At 36.3% G+C, this 16,142-nt stretch overlaps 1 protein-coding gene across 7 annotated transcripts in view; it reads left to right on the top strand.

Moving 5' to 3' along the window:
• Positions 1-9,463, top strand: part of LOC134542667 (tubulin monoglutamylase TTLL4-like) — a 118,386-nt gene extending 108,923 nt beyond the window's left edge. For 4 of the 7 annotated variants that reach the window (XM_063387100.1, XM_063387098.1, XM_063387099.1 and 1 more), the window contains exons 17-18: positions 4,403-4,497; positions 8,717-9,463. In XM_063387100.1, coding sequence (XP_063243170.1) covers positions 4,403-4,497; positions 8,717-8,933 — 312 coding nt within the window. In that variant the 3' untranslated portion in view covers positions 8,934-9,463. The remainder of the gene's footprint in view (positions 1-4,402; positions 4,498-8,716) is intronic. The other 3 variants (XM_063387103.1, XM_063387102.1, XM_063387101.1) reach the window with 1 other exon arrangement.
• Positions 9,464-16,142: the final 6,679 nt, after the last annotated feature.

Genomic DNA, 16,142 nt, shown 5'->3' with positions numbered 1-16,142 from the left:
CAAATACCCACACAAATTCTTAAATACACGCGGAAAGTCAAAAAATATATATTTTGGCTATGGAACTATTTCGTTCTAATCATTGCCAACACACCACTTCTCTCACTGTTTCATTTACACACATGCGAGATCATTAATATTAATAATATTGTACATAGATAGTTACTTTTTTTGTAAAATTTTATTTAACATCATTATACGGTAATTTAGTGTTAATGCATGTTTAATATGCATATGATGGAAAGTATTTTTGCAAACGAACCAAACATGCTGCATCCTGGTGTGTTTTTTCAAAGGTTCGTTTAAAAAAGTAGGAGGTTACCGTGGATGGACTATAGTTAAAATTTTTGTTTGTTTTCTGTTTATTCCTTAATGCCAAAAATAGGGAACTGTTTTAGAATATTTTTTTTTTGCTAGGAGGTATAAACAATAAAAAACCATCGGCTTAAGCTTAGAGCTTCGATGCATAACATTGCAACATAAAACCTTAGCCTTTCCTTTACAGTTCATCATTTTTCAGTTTGCAAATTTAATATATACTTTAACATGGAAGTGCAAGAGCAAATATTCTTCAATGAAATTACAGAACAATTTTGTATATCATAATAAAAACAAAACAAAAAAACTTCTTCGTTTAGGTTCTCCTATTAGTGACTCAAAAATACAATATTTGCTTGCCTGTAAACTGGTAGAAAATAAAATTTACCTTAGATGAAAATTAAGCAACATTTTTGAAAATATCTGAATTTGAAAATTTATGAAATTTTGGGAATTGAAATTAAAAAAAATTTCAAACACAAGCATAGTGAAACTACGATTACATAGAAGTAATTTTGAACCTAGAATTGTCGTCTATTTAAATATTCTTTGATTAAAAGTCATTGTATAGTCAAGGATGCTTATATTAGTGTCTCATCTAGGTTGTCTTATGTTCAATAATTAAATTTAAGACTCATACGTATAGAATTGTCTTAAAATCGAAGTAATCATATATTTGAGATGGAATTCTATACAATTTGATGAATGTTATACTGAACACTTGAGAATTTAAAGTAATTGTTTAAACTTTGATAGCTTTTCTTATTAGAGAATATAATTGACTTCCAACATTTCAATAATTTGGTTAACTAAGTTAACATTCGTTGAGCACTCAAACAATTATTTGCTCCGCAGATTTTATTTCATCGGTTATTATTAAGATTTTTTTTGTATTGATGCAACTACAGACTGTAATGGGACACATACATAAACATTAATTATTTGATTTTAGTTAGAGTACAGTATTTTTCTGGCAGTAATTTGTAGTTTGTTGCATGCTTCGTGAGAACAAGTGAACATTGCCAAACACACCCAACCTTATCCATTGAAAACTTGGTTTGGGATTTTAAGTTACTTTAATATTGTACAAGGCATTTGGAAACTAAGTCCTATAGACCATCTGTGGTGCTACACATAGTTTTAATACGAGGATGAAATTTAAATGCTGGTTATCATTTAGTAATTTAGCAATATGTATTTGTAAATTTCCCACAAAATGCTTATTGTATATTAAATTCTGTGTATAGCCATAGATAATTAAGTGCATTTTGGTGTATAGATAAGCTAAGAAATTAATTTGAAGTTGACAGAGGACAGCTGCTCAGATGTTGTATGCCCTAAGTATAATATAGTTTACAGTTGTAGTAGATATTTTTGAAAGTCATTCATGTTAGTGCAATCATTGCATAAAACATATTTATGTTGTGTGTAAATGTTATTTAGTGTTTAGAAATGTACACGTGGAATAAGACACCTCTTGAATTAAGTAGCACGTCTGTGGGAACTGTGCCAGGCAGATGTTTATCTCGGTACAAAGAAGTGAAACTCAGGTGGGAAGAACATATGCAGCCAAGCTAAGTTTATGTGGTGTGTGGCACTGGTGTTGAGTGGACAGCACTCAGTCAGAGCAATGCACAGCACATAGTACCCAGATAAATTAAAACGAAAATGTACATAGTCGTCACTGATTGGGTGTTGGCTCACCGCCTGTAGATGCACTTCATCTTGCATCAGCTGCTAAATACAAATATACTGAAAATAGTTTTGATGAAAATTTCTCTCCAAATACAAGTTGTCGATGAGATAGATGTTAATACAAAGAAAAATATGTAAAATGCATGGTTGAACTGAGTCTACAAAGGGTCCATTGCTTACTTCTTCTGATGTGCCTTAGATACAGTATGTTCTTTCTCGATCTTGAAGAACGTGTTACATGCTTGATTTGTTTGATTTTCAGTCATGTTACTGGCAGACACCAGCTGTAACTTACCTTCATTATCAGCCAGATCACTTTAGCACGTCTTTCAGCTAACACATGCCAAAACATTTGTTATTGTTCCACCAGCTGTATAGCATGCCTAGTCGGTCACCGGTCTTTGTTTGGTTCCCGGTGAGAGATGACTCAGTAAAGGTGTCCTGACTCAAATGCTGAAAGGCAACAAAATTATTTGCTGATAGCTGGCTCTGTAGTTTGCCACCCATGAAACAGGACTGAGGCTTGTGTTTTGCTACCTGGAATTACATGATTAGCCATAGTCTTAAATTAATTTTCCCACTTTTTCTCTGTGAAAGGACTTTCCTTCTCACATCATAAGTCTCAGAATTTTAAGAATTTTTTATTTTCTTATGATTCATACTACTATTTGATAGATAATTATGAATCACCTTCTGTAAACTTGGATGTGATGTTAGTAAAGTACAATGCATCCTTGTGCTCCTACGAGCTTTGTTTTTGTGCTTTGCCTCAACTTAGGTTTGTTGTTCTCAGTATTAATTTAGAATTTGGTTTGAGACACCTCGAAGTTGTGTCAAAGGCAGCGTCTCGATGCATGCCGCGTTGTGTCACAAGGCCATCACAAAAGTCTCGTGACTAGCATTGTTATTCAGTTGTTATTTATATGTAATAAGATTTGTATTACTTTTTAAATACTTTGCTAATAGCATTAACAAGCCCAAATTAAATTTGGTGTTTGAATTTACTACCTCTTTTTTTTTTCTCTCTCATAAGAAGTAGATTAAATTACTGTGACTTAAATATAAGGATAAATATTAATTCCAAAAATTATATGGCACTATTGAGACTTAAGTGTTGATGTTTATTGTTTTGAAAGCATCACTGATTGTCAAAACTGACACAAGTCGAAAATTTTTGCCATGTGAAAGTTTTCAACGATGGATAAATGTCACACAGCACTACTTAGCATTCATTGTCTCGCTGCACATCAAGTAACAGTGTGTCGTCTCCAGTTTTTAACTTTCTATGATTTCAACTAGTCTTTCAGTCCCACATCTGAAGGTTTCTTTAAACTCATTAAAACCCTATCCAGTCAGTCAAAACTGATAACGGGGAAATATGGATCAGCATCAGCCTAAGCATTTGGTGAAGTCAGTAAGACTAGATCCAACATCTAAGTTTTTTTATAGAAATGTTACAAACAAAACCATAAAGAGACTTCCATAAAATGCTCAGACTTTGGCTACTAAACGATATAGAAAATAGCTTCAGATCAACTATCATCTTTATTTTGTGCCTTAGCTTTGTAGATTTGTTTTGAAGAAGAAGATGGTTATGATTTTAAATATCGTTTTTGCTTTAGCATTCTGTGGTTTTTCAGGACAAAAAAATTATCCTCAGAGTTTTTTGTGGTGTTCGTCCAAAGCTTGACGATGATTTTGAGTAGGCTTGCATGGGCATTTTGTTTTTGGTTCTGTCAAAATATTATACTTAATCTATTCACTGCAGTTGTCCACATACTTGTATTTATAGGTGTGTTTGCAACAGAGGTCCAATTTTCACAAACTTAAAAAAAATATATATATTTCAGTTCCACTTGTTTGGTACAAGATGGTTTGTTTTTGTGTAGAAGCCATTACCTGTTATTTTCCTTCTCTCCATGCAAGTAACTGACACATTTATCACCATTTGAACTTGTCAATAAGATTGCAATCATCTTGTAGGTACTATTTCGTAGGGTTGTTTTAGTTCAATACTGTGTTCCTGGGAATGAAAACCTCATTAAATAAAACATCTGCCAAGTACAGTTTTTATTGTCACTTTTAGTCGTTAGGACTACCAAACCTTGTTTATTAATGTGTGCCTACAAATTCCTTTTTGCTGTTTTATATTAGACACACAGAAGACTATCCTAAAAAGTTTCATTTAAATGTACCCATTTGTTTGGTCTAGTGACAATTAATTGTTTTTTGTTTACATGGTTAAGATAACTGGATGGTCTCGTAGTAATTAAAATCTTAAAAACATTTTTACAGTTTAATATAAAAATTTTTTCTTGCTGCCCCTTACAGTATGTTAGTTGTGTGTATGCTGTGTGACGTGTTCTGTATGCATGCTGTGGTGTTGCAGTCCTCTGCCAGCCCGCAGAGTCAACCAGTCAATGAGAACACATATCCGTTGCCTCTCAGCATTGGGGAGGAGGCGGCAGTGCCGTCCACAGAGCGGTATGGCTTCCACGTTCTGTGCATGGTGCTCTTTGTTTTCTTCCGCTGCCAGAATCCTCTCTCTCTCTCTCTCTCTCTCTTTACCCCTTCCCTCTTCCCCACCTTCATGCTCACTCTATTACAAATCCATTTCCAGTCTTTCTGTCGTGAACCTGTTGCATGCGTGTGATATATTTTCATATTTACCTTGATTTTGTTTCTGCTGGCGTGTGCACAGTTGGTAAGGTGATTTCGCAGTGAGCTCACCTCACTTGTGTGTGTTTAACATCCTGGCCACTTGCAGCCAGTAAAATGCTGAGCATATCGCCTTACTCTGGGTCTGCTAGCATTATTCTCTGTCTGTCTGCAGTTTTCTGGCTTCTTGTTTCCGGTTGAGAATGTAAGATAATTGATGAGTATGTATTACTTTATTTTTTTATGTTTTAATGAGCTATTGTGTGAAGTGTAATTACAGTAACTATGGAGTCCAAGAATCTTGTATGGTATACAATAATCATTTCTGACCGTATTTATTGTGTAAGCTTAAATATGTTGGCCATTGACTTCTTTGTTTTGTTTCTTGTAATTAGCAATGGCCTAATTCTATCATGTTGGAAAAATTAAAGTTTGCATGAGAAAAGCACATGCTTGTAACTTTTATCCTGAAATTAAGTGTAAATAAACTTGTTAGTAATGGTTGTGCATATCCTGAAAACAACAGTTTTAAGTACAGTAACAGCGTGGGGTGACCACAATTTTCGTATTTTGTTTTTACCATGTTTGTACTGACTAGTCTTGACTATTACTGACTTTATTTTGAACAGGTTTATTTTTTGTAAGCATTATAATTTATTCTTTTCAATGCATTAAGCCTACCAGGTCTCACTTTCTAGTTTAAAACCAAAACAGACATGTTTACTCCCAAGTCACTTACTGTCTGTCAAGTTCTTACAGACTGCACTCCTCACTGTGCACACTCCTTGCGGAACTCACGCGGCACACCCCGCGGAACTCTTGTCGCTACACTCGCGAGACTCTCACTACTTTCAAGAACTCCGTCACCGCGCCCGTGGCGCTCTGGTCACCCAACTGTCACCCCAAGAACTCTCTCGCCCAAAAACTGTCACAGAGGCCGGCATCGTCGCTCAAGTACCTAGGGGCGCCCATCTCGAACAGACCAGGGGGGCTTGATGACGAGTTGCGTCATCCCCAGCCGACCCGACATCCGAACTGTCGAGAAGGGCGGCAGCCTGCGGAATTCCCAAGGCCGCTCGGTGACGGATGTGCGGAGGGGGGAGGGGGGTAATGATGACCCCTGTAACCCGGGCAGGCGCGCGTGGCACGGTGCATGACGTCAGTGGCCGTGTGGGGCCGCCAGCCAGCTCTGAACCTGGCATCGCGGTCTGGTCTCTTGCGTTCGTAACAATACTTTACTTGAAACATTTACAGTGCTGCCAAATATTTTGGGTTTCCGTAACTATTACATGATTCAGACATCCAGTTATGAAATTTAATGGCGTGTTAGAAATATTGTGTGTATCAGGGTTTTTTTGCAGTAAAACTTGTGTATATTGGCTGTTGGCTGCTTATATATTCTATGGCACAATAATTTTGGTAAAAATTTAATTTGGTTGGACCCAGTTTATTTTATTAGGCGTGCAATGAAAACAAATTTTTTGCCCTCAAGAGTAAAGAAGTAAAGCATGCAGTGCTTGCATTATAAAATAGTAATTAGAAGATAGACTTTTTGAAAAGTACTTAACATTAATATTAATCTTTATAGTTATTCAATTATTTCTTTATATTAGTTTGATTTTAGACCTGTGTGATTTTTAAACTATTTTATGGATGTATTCGCTCATGAAGGCTTATATAATGATGTTTCAATATCTCTAGCATTTTTCAGTTGCTATTAGCTGCAAGTTTGTAGAACCACCTGGATATATGCTAGAGATGTACTAACCTGCAAATTTTTAAGTTGAGTTGAGTCGAATTTTACAATAATTAGTTTGAGTCGATTCGAGTCGAGTTTGTAGATCATAAATTCAAGTCGAGTCGATCAGAGTCTGAATTTTTATTTGAATCTCTGACACTTAAGTCGAGCTTGAATATTTGCACTTTACTGCTAAGAGTCCTTAAATGGTTGTCTTGTTATATCATGGCCCACTTAATCAAATATATTGAAAATGCAAGTATTAATACAAATAATTAATTTAGAATAAATTCTTAACTGATATAATACAATTCAATAATTGAGGTATAGAGCATAGAATAAAAGTATTTTCGGAATTTTTAAATTTTATTTAACAAATATCACCCAACTGTGAAAATTAAAAAATTCGATATCTCCTAAAGTATTTGGAATGTCTTATATCCCCCAGCTTTAATGAAAAGAGGAATTTAAAGAGCATATAATAAAAGTATTTTCAGATTATTAACATTTTTTTTCGCAAATATTGCTCAACTACATATTTACTTTATTTTAGACCTAGGGTTGCCAACCGTCCCATATTGTACGGGATTTCCCGTATTCAGTGACTAAAAGAATTATCCCGTACGTAGGCAGGACGGGACGTGATATTCCCGTATCTTGTTTAAAGTTCAATTTACACACCTGCATAAAATTGAAAAAGTATTTTCCCGCCTGCGTCGCACCACCTGTTATAAATGTATTGCGACATTGCAAGGCTCCGTTTACTCCGCAGTTCACTGGCCACCAAATAGTTCATGTTGAAGCTGACAGGTGTCATCACTCGTCCGCGCTTAGTCTGTTTTGTTTATGTTGATATTGTGTTGAGTTGAAAACGGATAAAGTTATCTTTATCATATCTTTATGTATTAAATTCATCACTCAAAAAAAGATTAGGCCAATACAAAAATTTTAATATTTCAACCAGGTGAATAAATTATTTTCAGATACAAAAACTGCTAAAATAGCACCAATTTGCATCTAGAAATTCCAATTTTTCCGGCGGAGGGCCCCCGGACCCCCCACTCTTTAGGTGGGGTTCAGTGTCCCTTATGGTCAGGGTGAAATAGTTGGTAACCCTATTTAGACCGAACGAGTTAGCAGCGGCCTGCAGCATTCACGAGTCAATAAGAAACAATGAATATAATTTAGGCTTGTTGGTGCGAAGGTTAGGGTAAGTTTCACACAATCATTAGAACATTTTTGAAAACTTTCACTTATTGGAAGTGTAAGGCCGTGCTACAATTGGCGCAACATTACAATAAACGTTCTCATAACAAATATAATATATTTAAAGATTATTGCTACAACACTAACGCCGTTACGTTGCCGGCCAATCGCAAGCTGGCACTTCTAACCAATCCATGCTTTTGTATTTGTATTGAATAGTTACACTTTATAAAATACTTTATACTTCATAATTAATTTTAACTTGCCACTTAACGTGGATAGCAAACAATTATACAAAACGCAATCTCGCCGAACGTAATAGTGTAAACAAACCCGGAAAAAAAATTCATGTTCGCCAACCTACACTTCCTAAAATTAGTGGAGCAAAGTTTTTTTTTAAATGCCATTTCCCGATTGGTGGCGTATCAGTTGCAAACATGCGCTCTGTAACACAAATATTACGCTACCGTTAATTTATTATTGTAACGTTGCACTGATTGTAGCACGGATTTACTAAAAAAAAGTAATATTTGTGCCGATATTATGATTATAAAATTTAATTTGTGTTTTGTTTATTAAAAATGTGTTCGTCTTCTTTGCTGTGTGGTCACACCTGTTAAGTTGGCAATACGTAAAACTAAAATACAATAATATGGCCGATTGTCGTCATTGTTTGTAAGTACGTGTTTCGGTCTTACGTACGTAATTTTTAGTGTCAGCCAAAGTCACGTAAGGAGATATTAAGAATTTATTGTAATTCAATTTTATTATGTTTTATCGAGTTTTACCCGAATTTCCTTTCGAGTTTCGCCCCGTCGAGTAAAATAAACTCGAATGCCGAGCTGAGCCGAGTTGAGCTGAGCTGAGGTGATGCTACTCGCTCGACTCGACTCAAATTTTCGAGTCTAGGCCCATCACTAATATATGCATATTGGGTAGGAAAGGAATTGCTAGTTGTTATACCTTCATAATAAGTTGTGTTAAATTGTGTTGTATTTTTTTCTGTAATTTATTATTTTCACTTGGCATGTAATTTCATAAGTGCTGTGCGAGCTGGTGTCGTGTGTGCGATGCAACGTGACGTCGCCAGTCTGCCCGCAGGAAACCAGTGGCCTTATCGTCGGTGACGCTGTATCGAGCGGTGCGGCCGCGCAGCGGCGCGAGGGGCGTGGTGCTGCGGCCCTTCTCGCGCATCGTCCACCTGGGCCGCCGGCCGCGGGGCCCCTACAGCCGCGGCGTGCCGTCTGACTCGAGCAGCGGGGACGACGAGGAGGGGGAGGGGGACTGCGAGGACTCGTCGACGTGCGTCAAGTGCTGAGGGCACGCCTCCCCCTGCGTCGCTCGCCCCTCGTCCTGTGGTATCGTCTGTTGTGAAAATTATTTTCTTTGTGATAAATTATTGATGTGAACTGCGAGTAACAGTTTTTAGAGTTTTATATTTATAGTGCGTGTTGAACTACTTGTGCAAACAGAATGATTAGGAAATGAAACTGTGGCCTAGATACATTTTTGAAGAAGAAAAAAGGGGTTTTGTGTTCTGTATAATCAACTTTTATATTTTTTATGAATTGTATAGTAAATTTTGATAAATCATTAAATTTTTGTAGTGCAGGTAATTTTATTTATTTAAATTATACCAAGTATAGTTTGCTGTGTGTACAGATGTATTTCAAGAAGCTTTAGAATTTGGTTATCAACCACAAGTTTTCTGGCCCTTTGTATTGTAAAAAATAGAAGAAAATTTAATATACATCAAATGCCTGTGTCAATTGTTGAATATTTGTAGTAGTATGCAGTGAATCATGTAGGGCATACCTGCCTTAATAAAGTACTCACATGTTCACTGATGGTGGGGTTTTTTTCTTCATAAATACCTATACAATATTTCTGTAATATTGGTTTTAAAAATACAGTCCATCCTCACTCATTTGTGGCACAGCATGAGACATTGCAGCTCAGTTGTGTAACATTCCTCTTTGCTCCGCTTGCTATAAGAGATGACCTCATTGTTTACGATCAAAAGTCTAGTCCACTTTCTCTTCATTTCTGAGGCAACTTGAGTTGCAGTTGACAGCATGAGATCAGTTATTCAAGTCTGGTCTTTGATGTGCAGTGTTTTTGAAATTTAAAAGCATCAAATGGGACAGCTTAAGTTGTGTTTCTGCTATTATTTTGCTCTGTGATGAAAGCAGTTTGGGTACTGCTTCAGAAGGAACAAATTTTGTGAACCTCTACATTGTGTGGTCAAAACCCAATGTGCAACCGATCTTTTCCAGCATGAGTCAATTCTATCAATTCACCTAACTCACAATATCACTTGTAGCTCTTAACAGGCAACACTTCAAAGATTATTATTTTAAGTGTTGTAATGTGCTTAAACATACGTGTCAGCTGTCAGTGGTAGCATGCAGTTTGATGTTTACACAGTTCTTTTACACCTGTAGTGGTCTAATTATTTTGGTTTGTTTCTCTCTCCATGATCTCTTTTTTTTTTTTTTATAAAGAAGAAATCACTTAGTTTTCTACAAAAAGTCACAGGAAATAAACTTCATTTGTGCGTTTTGCTATGTCACTGAATACTGTGTGTATGCTTTTGACAAAAAATTAAACCATGACTGTCTTTCTGTGGTTGAATTTGTTTGGAAGACATTTACTATTAAATTTATTAATATTTAATGAATAAAATCATTGGTTTTCTTGCAAGGAACCAGTGAAAATGGATGTCAGGCTGGCTATATGTTCTCTAAAAGCTCATCATGACTTTGTGTTGTCATGATAGGTTGTACAGTTTATACCTTTCTAAGCTATCAATTTGCATGGTAGATGTCCACTAAGAGAATAGAATAATTAATAATTTAAAAACTATATAACATTTAGTTATTGCTAAACAACCGTAAATGGCAAATATTACAACAGTCAAGAGTTTTAATGCTGAATTATAGTATTACATAGCTGCCAACTTATACGATTTTCCCGTACAATGTACGATTTTGCGCCCTAATGTACGATTGTACTATTGGTGTAAATTATTGTACGATTTCCAAGCTTTTTCCAATTTTTGTCTCATTTGGGTGATTCGTAACATTAAATCTATACTGATGTCATACAATTACGGTATCGAACATGCGACATGCGGTATCAAGATCGTACACAACAGAAGACGTTTAGTAGATAATAAAGAAAGCTCGTAATACTGTATTTTCGGAACTAGCATACTCCATTTGTAGTAGTTATGCCATATTTTCACTACAGCGTACCGTAATATTCACTCATTGTACGAACGTAACCTTGAACGCCATTGGCAGTGGAAAATTACCGTGTTTGCTACAGGGAGAAGCTACACCTACGCGTACGGGAATTATTTGTTTTCAAGCATGCGCAGAAATTTGCGGTAAAAATGGCGAGTAAACAGAAAAATAAATCTTATAACCAAGTATTTTTAGATTGTTATAGTAAAGAAATTCCGTGGGTTAGGCGTTCAAAAACTGGCGTCAATTATGCTTTCTGTGCTTATTGCTCGTGTGAAATAAATATTTTGCACGGGGGTAGAAATGACTTGAAAGTTCACGAAGGAACAGTGAAACACACAAGGAATGCTTCACTTGGAAGTTCAACCAACATTAGTAATTTTTTTAGTGTTCAAAGTGACGATTTTAGTATTATTCGAGCAGAATGTTATTTCACATCATTTATTCTGGAACATAACCTGCCGGTGTCAGTAGCAGATCATGCTGGACCTTTGTTGAGAAAAATGTTTCCCAGGAGCGAAGAATCTAAGAAATACAGTTGTGGACGCACCAAAACCACTGCAATAATTGCAGAAATGGCAAGTGAGTGTCAAAATGTTGCAGCAGGTATGTTGAAAAAAGTTCCATTTTCAATTGCTACAGATGGGAGCAACGATGATTCTAAGCTTTACCCAGTTGTAGTGACCTATTTTAGTGAGAAAGATTCTCAAATCAAAATGGATTTGCTTGAAATTGTACCGTTAGAGGGTGCTGCAACTGGGAAAAACATCGGGAAAATGTTACTCAACAGTTTAGAAAAGCATTCCATTCCTGTTAGAAATTGCATTGCCCTAGGTTCCGATAATGCATCGGTCATGATTGGCCACAAAAATGGTGTAGCCGCAGAACTTCAGCAACATAATGAAAATATTATTGTTTTGGGATGTGCATGCCATTTACTGCACTTAGCAGCAGAAAAGGGTTCCACAGGGCTTCATGTTCGTGTAGATGAAATCCTTGTTGATATTTACTACTATTTGCATAAAAGTGCTAAATGTAAAGAGCAGCTCAAGAATTTGCAAATCCTCTGTGACAAAAAATCAAAGAAATTCTTGAAACATGTCTCCACTAGGTGGTTATCCCTGGGAGAGTGTATCGGTAGGTTAATAGATTTGTGGCAACCCTTAATGTGGTTTTTTAAAGAAGAAGTAGATAGTAAGCTGGAATGTCCAAAAGGTTCTTTACATTTGTACAAAATCCCTAAGAAGTTGCCAGGTAAAGTCGAAGAAAGTTCTTGCAGAGCTTCAGATGAAAACAGAAATGCAGGCTTGCGTTCAGGTGAAAGTTCCTTAAAAAGAACTTCAACTTCAGATAACTTTTGTTATGGCAAGAAGATCAAGCAGTCATGTGAACCAGAAGAGCAAAAAACTATTCCAATTTTGTCACGTCAAGAGAGAGTTTTCATGTTTCTCACTGATGACCTAAATAAAGCAGTTTGTTATTTTTTGTGACATGTTATTCCTGTTTTTGATAAGACAAACGTTATCCTGCAGTCTCAAACACCTCACATACATCTTCTTAGGGGATTGTTGACAGACGTGTTAAAAGAATTGCTTGTGAAATTTGTAAAACCTCATGTCATCAAGACAACACCAGTACTTGATGTTCTGTACAATAGTGCTACAAACCAGAAGTCCGATGAAGACCTAGTTGTGGGTTGCAATGCATCAAAAGTAGTGGCTACATTGACACAGTCTGACAAATCTAAGTTTTACACATCAGTTAGGAATTTCTTTAAACTCTCATGTGATTACATTATTTTGAAATTTCCCTTGAAAAATGAAATTTCAAAGCATGCTGAAGTGGTTAATGTGAAAAATATTGAGAGCTCATCATTTTCTTGAGTGAAGTATTTTGTGGACATGTTTCCTGCTGTTCTACTTGTCAAGGATGGGGAGACACGTGAAGAGGCACTAGACATTCTTCAACAACAGTTTTGTTCTTTGCAGGTGGACAATGACATCCCACTGGATTCAGTGGAGAGAATAGACAAGTTGTGGTCTTACATAGGGGAAATAGGTAGTGGTGTTGGTGGTCTTAAGTATGACAGTTGCTCATGCAATGCTATCAGTGTTGGTTATTCCACATAGCAATGCTGAGTGTGAGAGGGTTTTTAGCAGCATTAAAAAAAATAGGACCACTTTCAGAGCTTCAATGTCAGACAAAGTTTTAAACAATATATTGTTGGCAAAACGTACTAACAGCATTTGTTATGAACAAGACTTCGATGAAACTTTTCTCAAGAAAGCTAAATCTGCCACACATGTATCCCTGCTGCAGAAAAAATAAATAACGTATTCAAGCACCATGATATGTATCCAGTGACATGCACTTAGAATCATTAAAAAAAAGGTATGTTTCCAAAACCAAATACGTATTACCATATTGTTTTTTACAGTTTTTTTCGTGAACATTATATGTGCAAAACAAAATAATTTTTGCCGCGCCTGTATTACGTATAAAAATTGCCTTTCAATGATTGTACTACAATTGTACTATTTTCTTTTGTAAATTGTACTAATTGCTTTTCTGTAAGGTTGGCAGGTATGGTATTAGTCAAGGCAAGGTAGAATGCAGCAAAATTCACTTAATACCATATTTGGTGTATTACAAAATAAAAATTTAATTTATAAATCCTTAGTTTAGGCTGTTATTTAAAAACCTAATTAAGTACTATGTAAAAAATTTATTTTACATTTGATTTATTTCAGACAAGTGGAAAATTGAAAAACACAAAATAGGTTAGAACCAAATATTTTAGTAGAACAATATAGGAAACTCATAACTTTTAACATGGCGAACACTGGTGATTCCTGACTGCAGCGATCCTAGTGGCTTGGCCTGAAGAAAGCCCACAAAATTCAACTTCCCTTTATTACAATAAGCAATGTCGGCACAGATTTTCTCTCGTCATTTGAAATATTGTTTTCGTAGAGTAATAAATTCATACTTCTGAGATGGCCGCGGCCTAACTGTCCTTATGCTAAGCGGGGGTTCGCGTCGATACATGTACTGAGATTAATTTGTGGGCGCCACCGTGCAAGGGGCACGGACCCGGGAGAGACTTTTTCAGGGCCGTGATGTCACCCATGTAAGGCGTGATTTTAACCCCCCTAAAGCCAATCCTAGTACTCACCACTGGTCCGCTCTCAGTGTCGGGCGCGCTCTCCACCTACGCAGTGGGCTCTTACGGCGTCCCACACACCGTCACACTCAGGATGTTGAAATAAACAATACAAATAAAATTGTATGCCCTAGTTTATTAGTTGCTACTTCGCCTACACCTTTGATTATATCACACAACGCCTGCGGCACTAATCGGTTCACGTGGTGCGACCTGACCACGTGGTCACACTCTACAATTAGGTAATTAGCATAAAAAGAACCATAGTGGTCACTCATACAATTATTTAAACAGTCCCTTCGACCGAGAGAAGCCCCGAGGAATTACGAGCGAAAGATTTCAGATGATTAAGATTTAACAGAATTACGTACTCAGCAGTGCAGGCAAGCGGTGAGGTCCCCGGGGCGCTGATGCGTCTGCTCTCGGTCGGTGCTGGCAAAGGACTGGGCTGAGCTCAGGGCTCTGCTCGCCTGACATGGCGTCTTCGCGCCGAACCAATTACCGTTATACCTATTTACGATTACGTGCCACAGGAAGCTACAGGTAAAACATTAAACACTCTTAATGATTATATTACACCTAATGCATGATAAAAACTATTAACTAAAATTACAACAATTTATTATTAACGATAACAGTCCGGCTTCAGCGGACTTCGGTTCGCCTCGTGCATGTTCGGTACGTCTTTTCGTTGTTTATGCCTTAACTAAATATTACTTAAAGTTCATAAAACACTCCCGGCCGATCTGCCGTCACACGCCTCTTGGGTAAAAATAAGCAGAAAGAGAATTGCAATGTTTATCTCTAGTTAAAGGGGTGTGGTGCACTGCTGCTACAGCGCCCTATAGACGTCCGTGGCGCGCTATTCAAACACAACACACGACTACGTACTCAAGACGGAGCGGCTGCCAGTACGGGAAGTGGGACGGGGGGCGAGGGGAAAGGTGGTGGAGGCTGACCAGGCTTCTGGGGCGCAGGCCCGGTTGACATCACTTCATTTATTTGTATGAAAACGTGTATTCATAATCAAAACAAGTTTTTGCAATCTAAAAAAAAAATCGACTTGATTGTGAAAAACGACCTAACTAAACATGATGACATAAGGGCAATGATTGTATGACTTTTAACAATGAAACATACCTAATCTTAAAACCGAGTTTTTGTAAATCATTTATTTCGTAAATAATTCCGTGAAACATGATAAAACAGTTTATCTCCTAGAATAGGCGCTCATGTGAAAAAAAATAAAACTCCGAAAAATTGTATTTGAGTACTACTGTTCTGAGATTCACCATTAAGTGTTTATAATGTGGCTAACATATCTTTATAAACTGCTCAAAACAGTGTACTATTGGTAACCTTGAAATATCGCATTGCTGTTAGAGTCATCAAATAGAATGAGAGGAACTCATAAATTCAATTTTCAAATTTTAGGTGCATATTTTTATAAGAGCACCTACTCTAGAAAATTAATATTGAAATATTTACAAAAATGCTTTTAAAAACATTAATATATATATATATATATATAATATTTAAAAGCATTTAATGCTGCAGATATTTAACTTCTTAATTTCCTACTCAATGAGATTTGTTTCCATAAAGTTTGTAGACACGCTTTTTTCACAATTACATGAAGACAGTAATATTCTTATTTTAAATGGAAGGAGTGCAAAATTTTACCAGGAAGTACCAAAAATTACTCTTATGAGAAACAGTAATGAGGATTGTTTTTAGGAATCTTATGTAAACAGTGGCATTTTACTTATGTTGAAGGTTAAGTGTTTAAAATTTCTCCAAGTTCGGAGTAAAACTTTACACTTGGGTAAAAACATGGAAGTAAACAAACATAAACTTTTCTTTATCTTTATGTATATACACATATTTGTGTGTACACAATTATTTTGATTATGTTTATAAGATTTATTTTTATTGTAAGTAAAAAATAAATGTTATATGCCTACGTAGTGTAAAATAACTAAACCAACGGACTGGGTTGTGAATTTAAAGTTGTTACAATAACAATTACTTAAACAATAAGTAATTTTCTTTAACTATGGTGTTAAAATGTAATAATGAGCCAAGAAAGTAAGAGGTTGTAGGTCACCTAGGCACC

This window comes from Bacillus rossius (genome assembly GCF_032445375.1).
Source record: "Bacillus rossius redtenbacheri isolate Brsri chromosome 9 unlocalized genomic scaffold, Brsri_v3 Brsri_v3_scf9_1, whole genome shotgun sequence".
Classification (NCBI taxonomy): Eukaryota; Metazoa; Arthropoda; class Insecta; order Phasmatodea; family Bacillidae; genus Bacillus; species Bacillus rossius.
The sequence above is the reverse complement of the archived record's forward strand: the minus strand, read 5'-3'. Positions and strand labels throughout refer to the sequence as shown.